This window comes from Notamacropus eugenii, chromosome 1 (assembly GCF_028372415.1).
Source record: "Notamacropus eugenii isolate mMacEug1 chromosome 1, mMacEug1.pri_v2, whole genome shotgun sequence".
Classification (NCBI taxonomy): domain Eukaryota; kingdom Metazoa; phylum Chordata; class Mammalia; order Diprotodontia; family Macropodidae; genus Notamacropus; species Notamacropus eugenii.
Genome location: NC_092872.1, coordinates 244,573,935 through 244,598,899, shown reverse-complemented (window position 1 = coordinate 244,598,899; position 24,965 = coordinate 244,573,935). Strand labels below are relative to the sequence as shown.

Sequence of the window (24,965 nt, the reverse complement as noted above, 5' to 3'; positions counted from 1 at the left end):
CCCCATGTGAGTTCTCCATAAAATAGTCTTTTTGGCAAGAGTACATTTTGCATTGAAACAACGTGGCCAGCCCATTGGAGTTGCACTCTTTGGAGCATAGTTTGAATACTTGACAGTTCAGCTCGAGCATGGACTTCAGTGTCTGGTACTTTATCCTAACAAGTGATCCTCAGAATCTTCCTAAGACAGTTCAAATGGAAGTGATTCAGTTTCCTGGCATGGCCATGTTTCACAAGTATATAACAATGAGGTCAGCACAATGGCTCTATAGACCTGGGTAGTCAGTCTAATACCTCATCTCTCCCAAACTTTTCTTCAGAGCCTACCAAATGCTGAGCTAGCTCTGGCAATGTGTGCATCAATCTCATTGTCAATATGTACATCCCTGAAAAGTACACTACCAAGGTGAGTGAACTTAACCACAGCATGCCATCCTGAAATTGACATACAATACTGATGAACTTCTCAGGCAACCAAATTTTGACATAATTTTCCATAAGTCCTCATGACTAACAGTGTCAAAGGCCTTGGTCAGATCTACAAATGTTGTGTACAGACCTCTGTTCTGCTCCTGGCATTCCTCTTGGAGTTGTCAGGCAGCAAACACCATATTGACTGTTTCTCAGCCCTTTCTGAAGCCACACTGGCTCTCAGGTATATGCCCATCTTCCAGCTGAAGAATCAGCCTATTAAGGAGGACTCTAGCAAGAATTTTGCCAGCAATGACTAAGAGAGAGATCCCCCTGTGATTGTCTCAGGACAATCTATTCCTTTTACCTTGATAGAGATGGACGATGGAGGCATCCTTGACTTCCTGGGGGATAACCTCCTCTTTCCATATAACCTGGAAAATTTCAGTCAGCTTTTGTATGAGCATTGGTCCCCCTACCTTGTAAATCTCAGCTGGAATAGAATCAGCACCAGGTGCTTTGCCACATGAAAGGAGCCTATGGTCCTCAAAACCTCTTCTTCAGTTGGAGCTTCAGCTAAGGAGGGATTGACTTCAACTTGAGGTAAACAGTCAATGGCCTCAGCATTGATTGATGATGGTCTGTTGAGAACACTATGGAAGTGTTCAGCCCATCCCTCTAGTATCATGTTCTTATCAATAATCCATGTGGCTCCATCAGCACTGAGTAGTTGTGATGTACCATAGGTTTTTGGTCTATAAATAACTTTCAGGGAATCATAAAAGCGCTTTGGATTGTTACTATCAGCATAAAACTGAATTTCATCTGCCTTCTTACTGAGCCAGGAATCCTTTATCTCTCTAAGCTTTACTTGTACTTTGCTTTTGATAGAATTAAATGCTGCCTTCTTGCATGTGGATGAACTATCCTGCTGGTAAATCCTGTGGAGTTCTCATTTTTCATTTAGCAATTTTCCCCATCATTTTCATCAAACCAGTCTTGATGTTTATGAGTGCTCTGACCCAGATGAGCAAATGCAGTGCTGTACTCCAGATCTCTGAAAGCTGCCTACTCCTTCTCTGTTCCACTGTTGCCAGCTGTGTGTTGGCTCAACTTTCCTAAGTTACCAACAACTGTTCACCCTCAGAAAAGAATTCTAATTTGTTGACATTAATTATTCTGGTACTCATTTTGCCTTGGGGGCAGCACTTTTGATGAATGCGAATATTCAGCTTGGAAAGGATAAGTCTATGATCAGTCCAGCACTCTGCACCACACACATTGCCTTTGTCAGTCTCACATCTTGTCTGTCTCTCCTTACAGTCACATAGTCTATTAGATGCCAGTGTTTGCTGCGAGGGTGCATCCATGAAGTTTTATTGCATTTAGGTAAACAGAAAACAGTGTTGATGATGAGAAGGTCACACGATGCACAAGTCTTCAGGCGTAGATGACCGTTGCTGTTGCTGTTTCCAACTCCATTCCTCCCTCACACTCCCTGCCAAATCTGGTAGTCTGAACCCACTGTAGCATTAAAGTCTCCCAGAATTATAAACTTGTACTCTTTTGGCATGATAATGTTTAATATAAAATTTTGGAATAATCTCTTTGTTCTCTCTGAAGCAAACTCAGAGAATGCCTCTTCCTATGTCAACAAAAGCCTGCCAGGGCTGACTTAACATTCCTTAAGAGACCTTTAACCTAAGACACTATCTTGAATAATGGGATGTTTTCCATATCTTAATATTTGTAGACATATACTATGTTATGGCATGTTAATGGTAAAGAAAACACAGGCATCTTGGGTCGTAATTTCTATGTGAAACTTTGTCAAACTCTGTTATCTTATTGTATTTACAACCTATGCAATTAAGAAATTCCTTTACTAATGGTCTAGTTAGTCACTTATGGAGATCATAAATCTGAAAGACACAGAACACTTCTTTGTCCTAAAACATATTTAAGGCTGCCCAATTCTTTGTATCGGCAGCCAGAACATTTCTGGCTCCATAATGCATTATGTTACCGTTATCTTTAATAGGGAATTGATTAATTAATTAATTAAATCATAAAATGTATGCATTTAGCCTGTTGCCTTTTCTTTAACCAAGTTTTCAGGTCAACAGGCACATTGATGATAAGGGTCTCTAGATCTTCATAAAATTTTTCTTTGACTTCATTGGGGTTTGTTGTGGTGGGAGCATAGGTACTAATGATGGTGGCATGGCATTTTCCCATGAGTGGCAATTGCATTGTCATGAGCCTGTCATTCACTCCTTTTGACAGGCATACCAGCTTGCTGATTAGATTAGTTTTGATTGCAAAACCCACACCATCTTCACAGTGCTCCCCTTCATTGCATCCACTCCAGAAAAAGGTGTATCCAGCTCCAACTTCAGTAAGCTGGCCTTCATTTGCCAACCTTGTTTCACTCAGGGCTGCTATTTGGATGTGATACCTGTTGAATTCTCTTGCACAAGAGCAGTTCTTTCAGGTCTACTGGATTTTTGTGTTGTCTATAAGTGTGCACATTCCGTGTGCCAGTGGTGAGTGGAATCATCTTTGCACATGTTTTGGTACATTTTGTACATATTTTTGTCTTTTCGATCGCATAGTGGGATTCCCCGCCTGCCGCAGTAATCAGGCCAGGGTTGGGTAAGCAGACAGTGTTTCGAGGACCTTTTCTAGCTCCCTTCCTCACACCAGGAGGTGGGCAGTGCAATCCTTAAAAGGCTGCTCAGACTCTCAGGGGGCTGCCTAGTCCCAGTGCTGCTTCTATGACCTGGGCTGCCTGTGTGTGGGGTTGTGACTACAGCTCCCAGTGTATCCACACCTGCTGTTTCATCACTTGCCTGTTGCCACAGGACTTTGAAACATAATAGTGAAATGCTATGGGCAATGTCTTTTGGTTAGTGTGTACATTGGATTTAAATGAGCAGAATTGCACGAAGTCGTCAGCCTCACTTTCTCCTCCAGAGTTATCATAGTGCAGTGGCAGGACAGAGTCAAGACCGCTGGCCATGGCTCTGGATGCAGTGGATGACCTTGCCATCTTTGGTGTCTAACCAAGCTCTAAGCACTCCACATTGCCTGCTTCATCTGCCTTGTGGCTGTTGGAACAAATTGTTCTCATCCACCCATTCCACCAGAGGAAGTCTTTACATGCTTGAGGTAGACACCCCCCTAACTCACCAATGGGTTTGAGACCCCATGGTTACCCTCAACCTGATTTGGCCTGTCTGCCTGGTTTACCTGGCTGTGGCTACTGAGCGTGCTGCAGCTTCTTGGAGCCACAGGTGAGAATTAGGTGGAACAGGTGGACTCCAAAGGTGGAAGGAGCCCCCAAAAGGGCTCTGCAGCCATTAGAAAATAAGCTTTTTGAGAACAGGACCTTTATCCTTATCACTTCCACCTGGCCTGGCCCATTATTGGTGCTTAATAAGTGCTGGTTGATTGATTCTTATGTACTTGAAATTGAGGAGTGAATCTCCAACAGTGATTAACTAGACTCTCCATTCTAAAGGTTTTCCTGGTAGGATCATTTAAAGGCTAAAGAATTCAAAGAAATAACAAAAGCCTCATTGTATAACTGAGTCCTTCCCGCCACTGGAGTCTCTGACACAAAGATTAGCTACAGAAGTTCTTGGTCTCACTGAGACGGATCTCTTTGTTTCCTGTCCTTTAAACATGTTCCTCATTCCATTTGAGGGCCCTTGTTCTCTTTCTTTTTGTCACCTAGAATATCCTGTGACCTCTTCTGTCCTGTAAGGCCTAACTCAGGCCACTTTTTCTGTGAAGCCTTTCTTGTTCACCCCAGCCTGAGGGGCTTTAGAGCAAGCACCTCACACTCTCTCCAATTTTAATGGCACTCATTCTCTGTTAACAGCCATTTGGCACGTACCCTAAACAGCCTTACTTTGTTATCTTATCCCCTGTAGCCTCCACAAAATAAACAAACAAAAAAGAAGCTACCAGACTTAAGCTCCTTTGAGCCAGAACCAGGTTTAAAATCCTGCATATGCCCTACAGCACCTTCCATGTTAGTAGGTACTCAAATATTTATTTGTCTTATGTTTATTAATGTATTAGTATGGAACAAGCCAAACTAGCTATATTTGTGCAGGGTTTGGTCGTGTATTCTGTGGTATAAATATGTAACATAAAACTGAACCCTGAGGAAGTTGAAAAGAAAAGCTTAGAAATGTGAGTTGAGCTCTTGGGTGTTAACAGGGATGCCTGTCTTCCTGTGGGATTTGGGATTAATAGACATGATGTCTCACCAAAGGCTGTGAGAAATGTGATTTTAATGTCTATTAGACATAATGGATTTCTTTAAAAAAAGAAATGAAGTAAAGGTTTCTTTGGACTTCATGTTGGATTGGTTCTTGAATACTCTCCCTGCCCTTGATTTCCTGGCAGAACTGGCCCACGGCTCTCTCATTATTGATAACTAGAAGGTTGAGATTAAAGGGTGTCTCTTGCACAGACAGTTCAAGTCAAAGGAGATATTAAAAACATTCCATGGATGTTTTGTATAAAACAGCCTAGAAAGGAGTTGGAAATCAGGTTTGAAACCTTTAATGATACAAAGGGAAACCAAGGACTATGTAACTGGAACTGATGAGCATAAAACTAAAACCTGTATTGGTCCTCTACCCTGCAGAGGGATTGTTGGTCTGGAAAGCAATTCCGTTTGTTGTTGAATTGAGAGCTGTACTTTTCCCTATATTGCTTCTTTTTTCAGGCTCTATGGTAACAGAAGAAAGATTGCTGCTAATTGAAGCATCATGGTGGAATTATTCTCGGGCTGGAATACTCTTATCATGATAGGATTTTAATTTCCTAATTGCATTTGAAATTAATTCTTTCTGAAATGCTTTTCTTGTTTTGAATTGAAATTGTGGCTCTCTTTTCCTGATTTCTTTTCCCTTATTATGCTATGGAAAATAATAGGGCTTTAAATTTAAAAAAATTATCATAGAACTTAATTATGTTCTTCATTTTATCACAACAATGTAATTGATGAAAGGCACTTAGGGCTCTTGGTTAAAAACTGGGTTTTATTTTATTTTGTTTGTAATTAAGAGGACTTGGATTTGAATCTCTGATTTTCTCTGTACCATCTTGAGCATATCACTTAACCCTTTCTAACCTCTGTTTTTTCTATGTAAATAAGAGAGTTGAACTAGGTCATCTCTTAGGTCCCTTCCAGTCATAAAATCTTGTGATCAACTTTTTTAAAGTGATATTTTCCTATTTTAGTGAAAGGTTAAGGGGTAAGTCACGACAAAGTTTCAAGTATTTCTGACAGTTTTTCTAAACTATTCAGTAAGGTTGAAAAACAGTGGGGTATTTTTTGTTTGTTTCTACAGATGATGTTGACAAAGGCTCTAAACTGTGGAGGTGTTTTTGTACTATAGACAAGGACTAGTCTTAAAAAGGCTAAAATAACTTTGTCTTACTTCTGAGAAAAATCTTTCAGCTAAAAGGCATTAGGAATCATGGTTGAAAACTCCAGTCCTCAAGATGAGAGCTCTCCTATCATTTTTCTGTTTCATGTTGAAGTTGAGTTAAGATTAGTTTCCAACCAAATGAAGAACAAGTGTGTCTTAGTCCATTTTATATTTTGGTTTGATTAGCTTCTTTAAAAAATCATATTTTTATTGATATCTTTTGTATTTATGTCAGCTTCATTTCCAAATTATATCCTTGGCTCCACACGTGCCCAGAGAACCATCTCTTGTAACAAGAATTAAAAAAGAAAAAAAATCAGTCCAACACAACCCACTACTATGTAGATCACATTGAAAATCCCATAACCCTTCATGTCTGCAAAGAGGAGTGGAAGGTGCATTTTCTCAACTTTTCTCTTGGGCCTGGCTTGGTCATTATAATTAAAGCATTCAATTTTGAGGATGGTAATTTTTATTTTGTCTTTTCCACTTACATTGTTGTCTTGTGTTTTGTTTTTCTGATCAGCATTCATTGCTCTGTTTTAGTTCCTAAAAGTCCTATCATACTTCCTTGAATTCTTCGTATCTGTTGTTTCTTACTGTACAGTAATCTGTTAAACTCTGCTACCATAGTTTGTTTAGCCATTCTCCAAAATGATGGGGACCCATTTTGTTTGTAGTTCTTTGCTACTACAAGAATGAGGGCTACTGTGAAGATTTCAGTGTCCATTGGATATTTCTTTCCATCTTTGTTGGTTTTGAGTGTCATATACTGAATAAACTTTCTTCACTTGCTTTGTAGGTAGCTTTTCTTAAAGACAACTCAGCTGTTTGGGCTAGGATGAATACTGCCATGGCTAAGGTTCTTAAAAATACTTTAGATGGTCTCTTTTTACTAGGAAAATTTGGTGACAATGGCTGAAAAAGAGCAGAAGATATTGTTTTCAACTGTAGTTCACCGTGTTCACCCTGACCACTGAAGAGAAAGTGTGTCTTCATAGGCTTCCCATTTGGCTGGTGAGTGCCAGGGAGGCAAACCTCAGGGAAGTACCTCTCCACCTTTTGCCTCCAGAGGCCAGACAGACTGCAAGTTACCAATGATACAAGCACAGCATTGCCTAAGCAACAAGCATGGAGTGCTACACCCCAGGGGCCCTCTGCTAGTGCCTCACTCACCCTTTCCCATGAAGGAAAGAGACACTTTGGTAAGGACTGTGCTGACCAGGCCATTGTATAGGTTTTTCTAACTAGATCAAGGGAAAAAAAGCACTATTTTCTCAGAAATTGTTGGTAAATATGTCTATGTTGTGTCTCAGTGGTTAAGTAGACAGGAAATGACTTACTTAGAGAAAAAGAAGTAGGGTTCTAAGATAAAATCAGCTACAGAACAAACAAGAGAACACATTTGAATGTAAGAAATTGTTGTAGGATGGGCCTATCTGAAGCCCTCTGCTTATTACAAGGGGGCTTCAGTTCTTTTGCTGAATGCTGCATCTTTGATTGCTGGCTTCCCATAGTTAAATAAAGCTTCCTAGGTTTTCCAAACTTTGACCTTGGTCACCAAATTGCTATACTATTCCTCAATTTTGTTGTTGCCTTCTTCTCCTCATCCCTCATACTACTGAAGGATTTTGGAATTCAAAAATGATGCACAAGATTATAAACAGTCACATGGAGTGAACATTTTCTAGCTGAGCCTCCTCTGTTAGAGCCTTGCTATGCCCTTCTCCTTTCTGCCCCACCTTCCTCCCATCCATGGATCCTGATTGGATTTGGAGTTAGGGAATCCTGGTTAGAATTAGGGCTTCTCTACTTCCTTGCTTCATGAGCTTGAGTGAATAACTGTCTTTTTTCTGAAAAGATTGCATAGTTAGATCTCTAAAACTCTTGTCTATTAGTGATTCTTAGATTTTTTTTTTTTTTGCCTAACTCAGTTAAAAAACCTAGGTTTTTCCCACCCACTCCCCCCTTCTAAAGGAGGGAAGAGACAAGTCCAGCCCTTCCTCCTTCCCTCTTTTTATCTTACACCCTGTTGTTTGTCCTTCTTTCTCAAAGAGGACTATGACATCAGGAAGGTGATGCCATGACTTGCAGGTGAATTGAATTTCAGTGAGAGAGGGCGGTGCAAATTCACCAGCCTTACTGTCTCCTCTGGAGCCATCTGGCTTCAGTCAAGATATAGATCAGGACAACTTGAGATGGTTCCAATGCAGTGGGGAGATCTTGGCCTTTTTAAAGTCTTTCCTAGGTCTCAGTTAAACTGAGGCAACACCCATTCAGTAATTAAGGCTAGGTAAGAAATGAGGCAAAGAATGGCCTCTTTAAAAAAAAAATCGATCTGGGAGGGGAAGACGTTCTAGGCCTTCAAGGACCAAAGGATGAGCAAGTGAGGCTTGAACTAGGACCTATTGTTGGTCAATCAATGAGATCCAGAGTGATTTGGATTTAGGGTGTTGTCCTTAAGAAAGAAATCTAGTCTGTAAATTCTAAAATAGCTTTTGAGGTTTCAGTGATCAAAATTTACTCAGAAGCACTTTGATAAGTAATATGGAAATCATTCTTCTCTGCCAGTGGGAGTGGGCTTCTTGTATTTAAAGAGCCTTGTTCCTTGGCAAGCCATTCTGATCCCTCTGACTTGATCAGGAAATCAGATTTTTTGAAGTCAGCTCCTTATTGATCACTCTTCTAAGTAACTAGATAAAAGTAAAAGGATATGTGACAAATCCAATAAATACAAGCAGGTAAAGACATTGTCACCATTATCTAAAAGCCACACAACTGCCCTAAAAAGTCATAATGACCCTCACTTTCTTTTCAGCATTACCAATCATCCCGTAGTATACGTAATATTTATGTGGAAACAGCTGTATTTGCAGGAGGTTTTAAAATTAAAGACTGAGTAGAAATGCAATATAAGCCAAAGCCCATCATGCTGCTGTTGATCAAATCTCTGGATAGCAGATTATCAAGCCTTACCCAGGAGTTCACCTTTTTAAATAATAATATTCAGTGGATAATGAAATTGCAGGAATACTGAAAAATGTGAACTGTCCTTTGAACAAAGTGCTAGAATTTTATGTTTGCATATTTTCTAGCATTGTCGCATTATGGAATCATGAATAAAAGTTACAATTTAAAATAATTTTTAAAAATGAGGCACAATTCAAAAGAATTTCCTATAAGGATACCACCTTTCCACTCAAATCTATTCTGATCTGACAAAATACTTAATTGCCACTGATGCCTGCACCCAAAGTATTTTGTTTTGGTATCAAGTAGTTTTGGTTGTTGGTGGATATGGTTTTCCTTAAATATATAAGTTGCTTATTTTATTTCATGCTTAGGTATTTAAATTTTGACCTACTTGAGTCAAACATCTTGTTAAAAGTAAATTGTTGAAAAATTTTAAAGAGAAATTTATTTCTCAGTGTTTTGGACACTGGTGAAAAGGACCCGTTTAAATGTAAAGAAATTCTTGAAAAATTCTGTGAACATTCTGTTCCAGAACTTTAGTGAAAGGAAAAAATGATACTGGCAATACTTGGTATGTCTTCATAAGGCATGTAAATGTCTGAAGCACAAATAGGATGCCACGGTAATGTCTAATTGGTTGAATCTGAAGAAGAGGTGAGAGAACAATTTACTTTCCTCATGACTTTGTTTTAATACTTTTCAACAGGTTCTTGAGTGAAGCTAAATACAGTGTCTGGCACATAGAAGTCACATATTAAATGCTTTTTGAATTGAGATTATCTTTGGGCAAATAGCAGTATGAATAGCTCCATAATTTCCAGAGATTATATGAATAATTAATTATAATCTTAAATTTAAAGTGACAGTGATATATTGAGCATCCCAATATGAGGAGTTAGTCAGTTAGCAGGCATTTATTAAGTACCTACAATGTGCTAGACATTGTGCTAAGTAAGCTCGGGGAATATAAAGAAATGCTAACAAATATGTGCTTTAAAAAAAAACAACGGGGGGGGGGGGGGGGGGAGGAGCCAAGATGGCGGAGTAGAAAGACACACATATGCTAGCTCGGAAACCCACAGACCATAGATTGCTTGTAAAGAAGAACTCCCAACAAATTCAGGAGCAGCAGAAGCCACAGAACAGAGTGGAGGAGATTTCTGTTCCAGAGAGCACTGAAAAACTGACGGGAAAGGTCCGTCGCGCACCGGACCTGGAGCAGAGCCCAGCCCTGCCTTGGCTGTGCGGCACTGAGAGGAGCCGATCTGAGCAGGCTCCAGGGACGGGATCTCCATTGGCCCAGCAGGTCCCTCCACCCACAGGTGCTGAAGGTTGGTGAGAGGGTCTCTTGGGCTGGTCGAGAGGGGAGTGGGATGTCCCCATAACTCAGGCCCCCTCGGGAGGCAGCAGCAGAGGCAGCAGGGGACAGGGGCTCCCAAAGCAGGCAGGAGCATAGATCCATTGTCAAAGGTCTCCACATAAACCCCCTCAGGGAACTGAGCCCCACGTGGCGGCCCTGCCTCCACCTGAGCACCTGAACTTAATCTCACACTGAATAGCAGCCCTGCCCCGCCCAAAGCCCTGAGGCTGGGAAGCAGCATTTGAATCTCAGACCCCAAGCCCTAGCTGGGTGGATCTGGAGGCGAGGTGGGTGTGGAAAGGACACTTAGAAGTCAAGTCACTGGCTGGGAAAATGCCCAGAAAAGGGGAAAAAAAAATAAGACCATAGAAGGCTACTTTCTTGGTGAACAGGTATCTCCTTCCTTCCTTTCTGATGAGGAAGAACAATGCTTACCATCAGGGAAAGACGTAGAAGTCAAGGCTTCTGTATCCCAAACATCCAGAATAAATATTCCATGGGCTCAGGCCATGGAAGAGCTCAAAAAGGATTTTGAAAATCAAGTTAGAGAGGTGGAGGAAAAACTGGGAAGAGAAATGAGAGAGATGCAAGAAAAGCATAAAAAGCAGGAAAGGAGACCCAAAAAAAAGCTGAAGAAAATAACACCTTGAAAAATAGGCTAACTCAATTGGCAAAAGAGGTTCAAAAAGCCAATGAGGAGAAGAATGCTTTCAAAAGCAGAATTAGCCAAATGGAAAAGGAGGTTCAAAAGCTCACTGAAGAAAATAGTTCTTTCAAAATTAGAATGGAACAGATGGAGGCTAATGACTTTATGAGAAACCAAGAAATCACAAAACAAAACCAAAAGAATGAAAAAATGGAAGATAATGTGAAATATCTCATTGGAAAAACAACTGACCTAGAAAATAGGTCCAGGAGAGACAATTTAAAAATTAATGGACTACCTGAAAGCCATGATCAAAAAAAGAGCCTAGACATCATCTTTCATGAAATTATCAAGGAAAACTGCCCTGAGATTCTAGAACCAGAGGGCAAAATAAGTATCCAAGGAATCCACCGATCACCGCCTGAAAAAGATCCAAAAAGAGAAACTCCTAGGAACATTGTGGCCAAATTCCAGAGTTCCCTGGTCAAGGAGAAAATATTGCAAACAGCTGGAAAGAAACAATTCAAGTACTGTGGAAATACAATCAGGATAACACAAGATCTAGCAGCTTCTACATTAAGGGATTGAAGGGTGTGGAATATGATGTTCCAAAAGTCAAAGGAACTAGGACTAAAACCAAGAATCACCTACCCAGCAAAACTGAGTATAATACTTCAGGGGAAAAAAATGGTCTTTCAATGAAGTAGAGGGCTTTCAAGCATTCTTGATGAAAAGACCAGAGCTGAAAAGAAAATTTGACTTTCAAACACAAGAATGAAGAGAAGCATGAAAAGGTAAATAGCAAAAAGGAGTCATAAGGGACTTTACTAAAGTTGAACTGTTTACATTCCTACATGGAAAGACAATATTTGTAACTCTTGAAACTTTTCAGTATCTGGGTAGTTGGTGGGATTACATACACACACACACACACACACACACACACACATGCACACATGCGCACATGCACGCACACACAGAGACAGAGAGCACAGAGTGAATGGAATAGGATGGGATCATATCTTTAAAAAAATGAAATTAAGTGGTGAGAGAGAAATATATTGGGAGGAGAAAGGGAGAAATGGAATGGAGCAAATTATTTCTCATAAAAGAGGCAGGCAAAAGACTTTTTAGTGGAGGGAAAAAGAAGGGAGGTGAGAGAAAAACATAAAGTTTACTCTCATCACACTTGACTCAAGGAAGGAATAAAATACACACTCATTTTGGTATGAAAACCTATCTTACAATACAGGAATGTGGGGGAGAAGGGGATAAGCAGGGTGGGGGGGATGATGGAAGGGAGGTCAATGGGAGGAGGGAGCAGTCTGAAGTCAACACTCTTGGGGAGGGACAGGATCAAAAGAGAGAATAGAAGCAATGGGGGGCAGGATAGGATGGAGGGAAATATAGTTAGTCTTACACAACATGACTATTATGGAAGTCATTTGCAAAACTACACAGATATGGCCTATATTGAATTGCTTGCCTTCCCAAAGAGAATGGGTGGGGAGGGAGGGATGAAGAGAAGTTGGAATTCAAAGTTATAGGAACAACTGTCGAGTACTGTTCTTGCTACTAGGAAATAAGAAATACAGGTAATGGGGTATAGAAAGTTATCTGGCCCTACAGGACAAAAGAGAAGATGGGGACAAGGGAAGGGAGGGATGATAGAAGAGAGGGCAGATTGGTGATAGGGGCAATCAGAATGCTCAGTGTTTTGGGGTAGGGGACAAATGGGGAGAAAATTTGGAACCCAAAATTTTGTGAAAATGAATGTTAAAAGTTAAATAAATAAATTAAAAAAAAAAAAAGAAAAAAACAACAACAACAAATAAATCTTGAGTTAAACCATATAATATTTCTGTAAGAATGACTCCTAAAAGGCTTTGAGTCATCTAGCATCTATTTAATAGTTTACAAGATGAAGTAATTGAAATTAAACAAGTTGTAATTTATAGTGAGCCTAAGGAACATTCTCTGTTTCTATGTGTGACATTTCCATCTGCAGACAATGATTATAAATACATTTGGTGCCTAGTATTTTCTTACATTCATAAGATACAATTTTCCAGTATTTTGGTTCTTATTGTATTTTACGGTTGGAAGGGACATTAAAGATGACATAGTGCCACCTTGTTATAATTTATTCAACAGGTGGTCATTCAGCTTATTTGTGAACATAACCATAACATAAGGTTGTCTGTTCACTTGTCAAACAACTCTGTTAGGAAGTTCATTCTCATTTCTGCTTTCCTGTGATTTCTAGTTATTTTAGTTATGTTATATTATATTACAGTTATATTACAAGGGATTAAATAAAGTAAATTTCATACCTTAAATAAGGGCCTTAGATGTCTGCTTCCTTTGAATGCCTTGTCTGGTATCAAATCTGAAAGTTTGGGAATCCATGAATTAGTCTCACTACTTTTGAAAACAGTTTGTAACTATTCTAGAAAAGTGCTTAAGGGCAGAGCCAAGATGGCAGAGTAACAGCACACACTTTCTAGAGTGCTGCCCCCAAGGCCAGCCAAATACCTGTAAAAGATGGCTCTAAAGAAATTATGGCTGCAGAACCCACAGAATTATGGAGTGAAGCATATCTCCAGTCCAAGACAGCCTGGAAGGTCACTAGAAAGTGTGTATCATGACACGCAGGGGGCAGTCCAGTGTGGACTGCCCTGGCACAGACAGGACCTGAGCAAGCCTTGGGGAGACTGAATCTCTCGCACTTGTGGCAATTTCCAGACTTGCTGAGGACAAATTGGAAGGTCAGTGAAAAAACCTGTGGGGCCAGTATGAGAGAGTGGAGTGGTCTGGGCCCCAGCCCCAGGGCGGCAGAGGGGGAAGAGGGTGGAGTAAAGTGCAGCAGCCATGGAAGCAGCAGGGGCAGAGATAGCTACTATTCCTGAAGCTCTAGGCCCACAGATAGTGAGGGATTCAAGCAGCTGACAGTACATCCACCACCACCACTGGAAGCAGAGATCTATCTTGACAACCAATAAAAGAATCAGACTATAGAATTTTACTTTGGTGACAAGGAAGACCAAAACATGCAAACAGAAGGCAGCAAAGTCAAAACTCCATCCAAAGCCTCCAAGAAGAATATGAGTTGGTCTCAGGCCATGGAATAGCTCAAAAAGGATGTTGAAAATCAAGTAAGGGAAGTAGAGCAAAAACTGGGAAGAGAAATGGGAGTGATACAAGAAAATTATGAAAAACAAGTCAACTGCTTGCTTAAGGGGACCCAAAAAAATGCTGAAGAAAATAACACTGTAAAAAATAGACTAACCTAAATGACAAAAGAAATCCAAAAAGCCAATGAAGAATGCCCTAAAAAGCAGAATTGGCCAAATGGAAAAGGAGGTCCAAAAGTTCATTGAAGAAAATAATTCCTTAAAGATTAGAATGGAGCTTGGAATATGATATTCCAGTCGAAGGGCTTGGAATATGGTATTCCAGAAGTCAAAGGAACTAAGATTAAAACCAAGAATCATCTACCCAGAAAAACTGAGTATAATACTTCAGAGGAAAAAATGGTCATTCAATGAAATAGAGGACTTTCAAGCATTCTTGGTGAAAAGACCAGAGTGGAATAGAAAATTTGATTTTCAAACACAAGAATGAAGAGAAGCATAAAAAGGTAAACAGGAAAGAGAAATCATAAAGGACTTACTAAAGTTGAAGTGTTTATATTTCTATATGGAAAGATAATATTTATAACTCTTGAGACTTTTCTCAGTACTAGGGTAGTTGAAGGTACTATATACATATAGACAGAAGGCACAGGATGAGTTGAATAGGAAGGGATGATATGTAAAAAGTAAAATTAAGGAGTGAGAGAGGAATATATTAGGAGGAGAAAGGGAAAAACATAATGGAGCAAATTATCTCACATAAAAGAGGCAAGAAAAAGCTTTTTCAATGGAAGGAAGAGAGGGGAGGTGAGAGGGAAAAAGTGAACTTTACTCTTATCACATTTGGCATAAGGAGGGAATAACATGCATACTCAATTTGCTATGAAACTCTATCTTACAGTACAGGAAAGTAGGGGAGAAGGGGATAAGTGGGAGACGGGGTGGATGATAGAAGGGATGGCAAATGGGAGGCGGGCATAATTGCATTCTAGATTTTTTACCATCTTTTTTTGCCAATATTCCCTTTGAAATGTGGTATCCAGAATTGTATAATACTTTATATACTTTGACCAGTGCAGAGTAGAATGTGACTGTTCTTTCCCATATCTTGTACCTCTGTAATTCTATTAGTTTAGCCTAAGTTGGTGACTTTTTTTTTTGGTAGTTGTAGTACTGCTGGCTCATGTTGAGCTGAGTTCTCACTAAAAATTGTAGGTCTTTTTTTAAAATGAGCTGCTATTAAAGCAGGTGTCCCACATCCTATACTTGGCCATCTGATTTTTTTTAATCCAAATATAGAACTGTATATTTATCCTATTTTGTTTCACCCTGTCAGGAATAACAACTATTCACCTTTATGTAGTGCTTTAAAAAGGTTTATTCTCAGAGTTCTTCCTTCAAAAAACACTTCTGTTGGGCAGGTAGCACAAGAATGATTATCACCTTTTTACAGATGAAGAAACTGAAACTCAGATAAGTCACAGATTCATAAATCTAGATCTGGAAAAAAGCCTGGGTGATCAATGAGTCCAACTCCCTTGTATCTGCAAAACTTTAGAGCTGGAACTTGAACTCAGATGTTCTGACTCCCAAGTCCAGTTACTCCATCTACTCTGCTTGTTTCCTGCTAATCGAGATAGCTTTGAATCTTGATTCCACCTTCCAGGTTTTCTAGTTCTGTGTATCTACCAATTTGAACAGTACACTGCCTTATTTCTGAATGCAACTAGTATTTTCAAATCAATATCAGTTAATTCCTTAAGGCAATTTTAAAGCCAGCTTTGAATTTGTAGGAGTGAAACTTCACATGCAAAAAAAAAAAATCTACCCAAAATAATAAACAAGTGAATTCTTTGATTGTATTAGCATTTATACAAGTTATGACAAGTAAAATGTCAGAAAAATGCCAGTGCAATATACTTAATATTGTAACTTTTATTAATACCAAAAAATAATTATAAAAATTGTCTCCAAGGAGCAGTTCTGTGGAATATATTGTAAAATCCCTAAGGATACGCACAGTAAGATTTTTCTAGTAGAGTCAGACCATCTACAAATGCTTGAACAGCCTGTAAGTCTAGATGTATTACTTGAGATATAATTTATATTTGCATATTCAAATCCTTTATTGTCATCTCCACTTATACAAACTATTATGTTTACAAATAAAAGAGGGAATATGGGACAGTGGAAGAGTTGGCTGGCTTGAACTTTAGTCTTATTGCTTCAGCAGATTGTTCCCCCTTGTTTAGGCCTCAGTTTTCTCATCTATAAAATAAGAAAGTTGGAATCAGTCTTTATAGTTTTTCTGGCTCTTTTATGATTTCATTATGTATGTAGAAAAATGTTAATCCAAATGTGTCTCTTTCATCAAACATCTCAGAAGAACAGAATTTCTGAAATGGTATTTGCTTTTTGGTTGGGCCCATTCCCAACAACCTGGAAGACCACATGAACATTCAGCAGTTTCCAATATATTCACATTTTGTTCCATTATATTCCAGAAGGAAACATGCCATTCTGACAACCTTCGTAGTTTGTCTCCTGTCTGCCAGTGTCAAAGCCTGTCAACTGAAATAATAGGAAGAAAAAAGAAAAAAATGATTTACTTGGAAAATATATATTTAAGGAAAGCAAAATTTGACAATTTTTTAGGGCACTAGAAAGACACAGTGCTTGTAAGTTGGCTGTGGCATATTGTCAATAATGACTTGCACCTAAGGAAAAAGACCTCATTTAAATCCTATATAACCTGTACAATAAATTGCTGTGTAGTTTGGAAAAGAGATGTGTGAAGGAGAGACAACTTGATAGGCAGTCCAGGTGTTTCATTGGTGTTCTGGAAATATGAAAAAAACTTTAAAAAGGCCTTTAAGCACTTGGATATCTTCTATGGAGGATGGATAGAAAAGCATGGGCAGGGATTGTACAGGATGAGAAAGCATGGAGGAATTGTGGTCTGAACAGAGATCAGATTTATTACAATGTCATTGTGAATATTTAAGGCCTATTTAGTGTTCCAAAACCTTTTTTATAAACAACTGCCTTCTGAATTGTGGAGGCAGTATGGTATTAGAGGTGTTAGGAGGGAGGTAGAAGCTAGACTTAGTTCTTATCCTACCTCAGGTCCTCCCTGTGTGTCCCCAGAACCTTTGATTCCTCATCTGGAAAAATGTTAATAATAAAATGGGGCTGGTACTAAAGGGGCCTCAAATGAGATAACGTGTAGAATACTTTGTCAACTTTGAAGCACTACATCAAAGCACATGATCATCATTCTATTAAAGATTAATGGCTGCTGACTTGTAGATGCAAATGGGTAAGTATAAAAAAAGATGAAAATATAACATGTATACATATATACATACATATAAATACACACACACACATATTATTCTAGAATCCTAGACTCAGCAATCTAGAGCTGATGGGCCATAAGGGCCAGCTGTTGCAACCTCATTATTTTACAGATGAGGAAACTGAGGAGCAGGGAGGTTGAGTGACTTTTGCCAGGTCACACAGGTAGTAAGTATCAGAGACAGCATTTGAACCTAGTGTTCTTTTCACTTACAACAGTTGTCTCTGGAGTTTTTGTAGCAAGTAGAATTAAGATGATTTCTAAAATTTTCATAGATTCTCTGATCTAGCTCTACTACTCACATTCTTTCCAGACTCACTCTTCTTATATCTCCGTCACCCTCCTACACATACACATGTACTCAGCTCTAAAATTAGTCTAGTATGGTAAATAGCCCTCCTTCTTACCATTTGTGATGGTAACTAAGTCTTTCTGGGTTGGCAGGATAATATTAACAAGAATAGTAATAATAGTGAAGGGTTAGAAGGTTGAGTCTGGGGTCACACAGTAAGGAGCTGAGGCAGGATTTCATCTCTTGGTATAATACCCCAGCAGAGCCAGTGTACAGGAGTGTAGTATTTTATGCAACAATTCAGCCCAGCTACATTTAGTAAGTGCCAAACACCATCGAAGTGGTGGGGAATCCAGTAAAAAATGTGAAATAGCCCTTGCTCTTGAGAAGCTTACATTCTACTGGGAGGGAGCAACATGGACACAGATCTCCACAGTGTAGATGAAACAAGCACAAAGTAACTTGGAGGGAGAGGAAGAATGCTAGCATTTTGCTAAGCCTTAAAGGAAGATAAAGATTCTGAAAGGCAGAGATGAGGAAGGAATACTATCTGTATGTGGACAACAGCTTGTACTGTCAACATTCTGCCTGCAGAGGCAGAAGTTAGAATACCAACTTTAAAGAATTTGTCCTTATAATGCCCTAGTCTAACTGGAATATAGAGTGCATAAAGTAAAATAAAACTAGAAAAGCTGGAGCAAGATTGTTCAGAGTCTTAGAGTATATATTTTATCCTAGAGATAATAGGGAGCTATTAATGGTTTTTGAGCAGAGAACAGTCAGGCCTGGTCATTAGAAACCTTTCTGACATTTGTATAAAGAACAGATAGGAGAAGGAGGAGACTAAAGAGAAGAGCCCATAAAGAATATTATAAGAGTCTGTTGAGACAAATTTAGGCTTGTCAGTACCACAGGATCGTGGAATTTCAGAGTTGGAAGACAACCATGTTTTCCAACCCAGCCTAAAAGCAATCAGTCAAGACCGTTTTGGATCCTCACTGGGTCACACATACGCAGATCCCAGAAATATTCTACCGGAGGCCTTTGGTCAAATTGTCTTTGAATCATCAGCACTCACTTTTCAGGGCCAGCCTTTCAGCCGTATTTAATCGTCTATAATCTAGCCCACATCTTTCCATCTTTTTCAAAAGAGCGCCTGAATGTGCTTCACTGAGCGCTGTTGCTGAAATCTGAGTAAACCATGAGCTAAAGCATCGCAGTTGTTGTATAACTGATTAGCTTACTCATATTTTAGCAGAAGCGCTCAGTGAAGCATGTTGGACGGAAAGATGAAGGTTTACCACCATGTCCCATACAGATCTTTGGATATTCAAAGGATAGCACTTTTTTTTTTTCAAAATTACTTTGATCTTCTTAGGTTTATCTATGCAGGACACAAAAATCCTTGAATTTGTTATAGCTTCTATTTAATTCCATTTTTAAAGGTATTCTGTGTGCAAAGTACTGTTCTTCTAGGCAGCACAGTTAAAAAAAAAACTTTGCATTTTAAAAATGCTCTTCCTCTTCTTTCTGGTTTCCTCTCTTGGACACAAAACAGGTATTTTCTATGGCCCGAATTGCCATTGAGCAACTAGGAGGACAGGGTCTGTGATGCCCTGCCCCTTCCCTTCCTCCCGCTCAGTTACCTACGGTGAGAAAGAGCATTCACTGTATCTGGAGTCATGTGGTCTGCATTTTAGTGGGCCTTTTAGCTCAGCCTCCTTGGGTAAATCACTGTCCTCCAGAGCCTCAGGGACCTCATTTGTAAAAGAAAGCAGTCAGACTTGGTGATCTCTAAGTCCCTTCTCACTTGGCGATTCCATGGTCTCTGATGGCTCTCCTAACTCTCTGATCTATGATCTCCAAGGTGTCCTATGCTCCAAAATTACATGCACAGGAGTAAGAAGGCCCACTGTACTCTGCCTTGTTCAGTACTGAACATCTAAAAAATTATTTCAGTTTTGGGTGATACATTTTAGGAAGGATATTGATGGTTGATGAAAGGATTGTTGATAGAGTGACCAGAGAAGGGCAACCAGGGTAGTACAAGGCCTTAAGCCAATGCCATGTGAAGAGTGGTTAAAGGAATTGGTAATGTTTAGTATGAAATAGAGAAGTCCTGGGAGGTTGGGGGAAGGATGGGGCACAATAGCTTGCTCCCGATTTTTTAAGGGCTTTCATGTGAAAGAGAGACCAGTCTTATTCTACTGGACCCCAGAAGGTATAACTTGGAATAATGGGTGGAAGTTTTAAAGAGGCATATTTAGACTTGATAATAGGAAGACTTTCTAACAATTAGAGCTATCCAGAAGTTCATTGGGCTGCCTTGGAAGTTAGTGGCTTTCCCCCAGTCTGAGGTCTTTATAAGAAATTAGACGGCCACTTGTCAGGCATGTTGTAGATGGAATCCTTTTTCAGGTGTAGATTAGACTAGATGATCTATGGTGGCCCTTCAGTCCTGAAATTCTTTGACTCTGTGGTCTATGAGGGCATGAATTAACAACTGGCCTGATCTGCTTAAATCTAAAAAATAAATAATCATTGGACTGTTTTGTAAGGAAGTAGGTAATTGAAACTAAGCACATTAAATATGTGTGTAAGAGACAATACTATTGGCTTAAATAATTTTTACATAAAAGCAAGATCTTAGATGGGTCATATTTAATATACTGTCTTGGTAGTAAACAGTAATATTTAGTAGAAAGAGCTGTTTAGTGTCAGAAAACCTGGTTTCCAGTCTTGACTTTGGTTAAATCTCTTTTTGTATGTATTATCAGTGGTAGATTAGGATTGCTTAAAATGTCATTTTGACTTAAATAAGTTATGGACAGTTAAAAGTTTAAGCACTAAATTTGAGGATCCTGCATAAATTCTGGATTAGGAAACAACATACCAGAATGGGAAGAGAGCAGCACCCTAGGAGCCCCAGGGATCTGATCCTCTGTCCTTAGATACTACAGCCTCTCCACGTCCTCATTTGTTGAGTGGGAATAATAGTCACTGCCCTGTCTACCTTATGGGATGTTGGAAAGATTAAATGAAATAATAGATATGAAAATACTTTTTAAAGTGCACGAGTCAGTGGGGCAAGTTACCTGTTTTCTCTCAGTAAAACACAGGCTTCTGGAGAGTAGGGACTTTTTTCTTTTTGTATCCCTTGCATCTGCCTGCCACGTGGTAGGTGCTTACTATATGCCTGTTGACTTGAGTTAAATAGAATTCATTTCATAGAAACAATGGTACAAGTGAACATTTGGTTGAATGGTGTTACAGCAAAGTTTGTTGATGGTACAGTGCGATTTGACCATAATTTATTAGTAACTCTATTGCAAAATCATATTGATAGGGAGATTGTTCTGTGAGATATGCCATTAAGGTGCTATGTAACTTGAGATAAAAATAGTAAATATGTTGTTTATTATTGAGTTTGACTTAAGGCATCAAGATGATATACGATAATTTTGAATATACAGTATAAATTGATTAACCAGAACCTTTAAATAACTACAATTTTTTTTTCTGAACTCCATTTTTAGGAGAAAGAGGCACAAGCAAACAAGCTGATAACAGGGATTTAGACACACACAGCAACTTCCAGCATATATACTTAGGTCAGTACAGACTTAGCCCAACTTCTGTACCTTCTGCCTCTCCATCTGCGCAGTCCTAGGCAATAAGAATTAATGTTCTGAGTAATGATCATAGCAACATCTTACTTCTTCTAGTTTGTTGTCCTTTCCAATATGCATTCCCATTCATCTCCTCTGAATTTGCAACACCTCTGCAAGGTAAAGAAGGAACTGGACAGATGAGGAAATGAAGGTGGAGATGGGTGAATCACAGGTAACATCACTGGTAGAGCTGGGCCTGGGAGCCTGTCTCTAGGCTTGGCTTATTACAACTCTTTTGACTCCACCTTCTTGTCATCCAAGTCTACAGCACATGAAGAATTTCATTCAGTCCTTAGGAAGAGGAAATGGAACTAATACCTTTTTTCTTTTTCCCTTCCCTTTTCACTTTCTTTCCTTTCCCCATCTTTTACTTCTTTACTTGCTTTGCCTTGATTTTTGTTTTTATACCACAGACATTTTCCTTTAAACCCTGCTGCCACTGAACCCTTCTGTAACAAAAAAAAAATACTGAAGTCAAACCATCAGACATAATGACTGTGTCTGATAGCTTATATCCCACATCACATTCACCACCTCTCTGCTGAGAGAAGGAGTTTTATTTTCACTTCTTGGGAACCTAGACTGGTCTTTACAAAAGGATGTATTCCATATTATGGGATCATGAATTTGACTTTGATTACTATCAGATTCTAGAACATATTTTGGACACAGCCAACCCTGTTTCTTTCTTGCCTCCCTCTTATAGAAATAAATATTAAGAAAGCAGTTTAAAATTATCCTAGTCCAAAGCCTTTGGACAAATATGACAGAGTGTTTATTAGTCTTTTTATAACTCTAAATTCAGAAAGTATCCTGCTCCTCTCTTCTTGATTAGCCTAGGAACAACTCACCTGGAAGTAATTCGGTTGGTGGCAAGACAAGGAAAGGTTCCCTGATTGAAGCAGTTAAGAGTAACTGTAGCCTCTTTCTCCATGCCCTTAAGGGAATTAGGGATGGTCAGACTAGGACCTCTCTTGTGTTTACCTTTGATCACCTAGAAAAGAGTACTCTTGAAAGGACTGGTCAAAGAAGGATAGAATGGTTTTAGGAACATAATTCTTCAAGGGTGTTCTGTTTGATGAAGCAGACTCTTGCCTGCAACACAGTGTATGATACACAATTTTCCTCAAGTTATAAAGGGATGGTTTGTGAGGATTTGGAAAGGGAAGCAGTAATTACTAAGAACCAATTTGAGAACAACTCATACCAGACTAATCTCATTTCCTTTTTTTGAGAGGGTTAATAGATCAGGGAGTACCATTAACATAAACTTTGATTTCAGCAAGGCGTTTGACAAAGCCTGTGATGACATCCTTGTGGACAGTATTGGTAAATATGGGTTAAATAATAGTATATTTGAGTGGGGAGAGGACCTGGTTGAGTGACCAGACCCGAAGAGTATTCTTTAATAACTTGTTGTCAAAGTGAAGGTAGGTCTTTAGCTGACTGATTCAGAGATCTGCCCTTGGCTCTATAGTGGTCAGTATTTCTATCAGTGACTTAAGTCAATCAACAAGTATTTATTAAGCCCCTGCTGTGTGTCAGGCACTGTGCTAGGCACTGAGGATACAAATACAAAGAACGAAATAATTGCTATGGAAGTGCAATCAGATTTATTCAGAGTGAGGGATTTAATATGTTGAATAACAGATCCAGGACCTAAAAAAGATTTCAGCAGTCTAGACTGGTGGGTTGACTTGAGTAAGATGAAATTTAATAGGGATCCATGTAGAGTCCTACGGGTAGCTTCAAAAGGATCAACTCTACAAGCATGAACTAGGGAAAAGCCTGGCTTACATAACAGTATATGTGAAATCATCTAAAAGTTTTATCTGTATATGAGTCAGGTGCATGGTAGGCCTAGCAGGTTCTGTGATTCTCTTGGTGTGGGGAACTCGTAGTGTGAAAATTCTCTGCACTGGCTCAGCTCCTTTCCAACTGAGTCTTACAGAGTTGCCCAGGGTATTCTCTAAATTAAACAAGGAGTTTAATGTCTTGCTTATAGTCACCCAACTGTTGCTAAGACAGTATTGGAACCTAGGACTTCCTGAAGGCAAGGCTGCCTCTCAACATGATTTTAGACTGTATGTATAGATATCACTATCCAGAGCTGAGAGATAATGGTCTTACTGCTCTCTGACCTGGTAGTGGGAGCATTAGTAGTAGGCAGCACAGTGCAGGAAGGATAGAGCACTTCCATGTGAGGATAACCCAGTGGTGAGAGAAGTAGAGACCATCTGAGGATTGGTTGGAATGTTTAGTCCAGAGAATAAAAAGCGTAGGGGGACTGACTACCCATGAAGGAAAAACACAAAAACCTACTTTTTTTTGGAGGATCTTACAAATAGTTTATTTTCATAATATGCCTTATGGACCCCATTTGTAGGAGTACTCAAGGTAAAATGACATGACTATAGTCCTAAACAGTAGAGGATGGTTGTCTTTAAGTCTCTTTGAAGGACTTTCATGTGAAAAAGGGGTTAGACTTACTCTGCTTGGCCTCAGGGAGCACAGTGAACAATGGGCAAAAGTTGCAAAAAGGCAAATTCTGTCTTAATGTAAGGAAAAATTTTCTAGGAATTGGAACTGTCCCAAAGAGGAATGTGCTATCTCTGGAGTTAATGGGCTCTGTTACTGGCTGGACCACTCCTTATAAAGGAGATGTGTGGTTGGACTAGATGTATGCTGGGAGGTTTGTTTCTTCAAACTTGTGATCTATTCCTGAAGCATCCAGTGAATCAAGATTATACTCTAGTGCTCTGAGGATGAGGTGAGCTGGAAAATTCTATTGTGAATTAGCCTCTCAGTCTATTGTAACATTTATATACAGGTAAAATTTGCTTAAAATTATTGCCAAGGACAGTCTTGCTTAAGAACTGTGTTTGGTGGGGAGGAATGTCAGTAACCAGCTTCAGTTTTCTTTTGATTTACCTTGGTAGCAGTAGAAGCAGAGTGAATTTGGTGGATGGTTGCTCATTGTACACAAGGGTCTCAGCTCTTTTTTTTTTTTGGCACCAGAGTATGTTTCTTATCTCCTCCTCCTAGTGCTGCTTGGACACGAAAGCATCATGCTGCCCCATAGTTTCAGCATTGGGGTGATGTTTTACTTTACCCTAATAATGGCTCAGTTTACAATTATGGTATAGTGGGAAAGACAGTGGATTTGTAGTTAGAAATTGTTTTTGTTGTTCAGCTGTTCAGTCGTGTCTGATGCTTTGTGACCCTGTGGACCGTAGCACTCCAGGTCCTTCTATCTATCACTGTTTCCCAAAGTCTGTACAAGTTTATGTTCATTGCCTCCATGACACTATTTATCCATTTCATCCTCTGCCATCCCTTTCTCCTTTTGCCTTCAGTCTTTCCCCAAATCAGGGTCTTTTTCATTGAGTCCCTTCTTCTCATATGGTGAAAGTATTTCAGCTTCACCTTCAATATTTTGACCTTCCAATGAGTGATCTGAGCTAATTTCTTCATATATTGACTGATTTGATCTCCTTGCTGTCCAAGGGACTCTTAGAAGTTGAAAGTGTCAATTCTGTGGTGCTGTAGTTCAAAAACCATAACTTTGAGTATGTGGGCCTTTGTTGGCAAGGTGATGTCTCTGCTTTTTAACATGCTGTCCAGATTTGCCATAGCTCTCCTTCCAAGCAGCAAGTGTCTTTTAATTC

General features: G+C 39.4%; 1 protein-coding gene across 2 annotated transcripts in view; it reads left to right on the top strand.

Moving 5' to 3' along the window:
- Positions 1-24,965, top strand: part of BBS4 (Bardet-Biedl syndrome 4) — a 74,234-nt gene that overhangs the window by 17,084 nt on the left and 32,185 nt on the right. The window contains exon 3 of one of the 2 annotated variants that reach the window (XM_072628421.1): positions 21,163-21,237. The exons of the other annotated variant lie outside the window; for it this stretch is intronic. Within the exon in view, the coding sequence (XP_072484522.1) occupies positions 21,163-21,237 (75 nt within the window). The remainder of the gene's footprint in view (positions 1-21,162; positions 21,238-24,965) is intronic. 2 annotated transcript variants of the gene reach the window in all.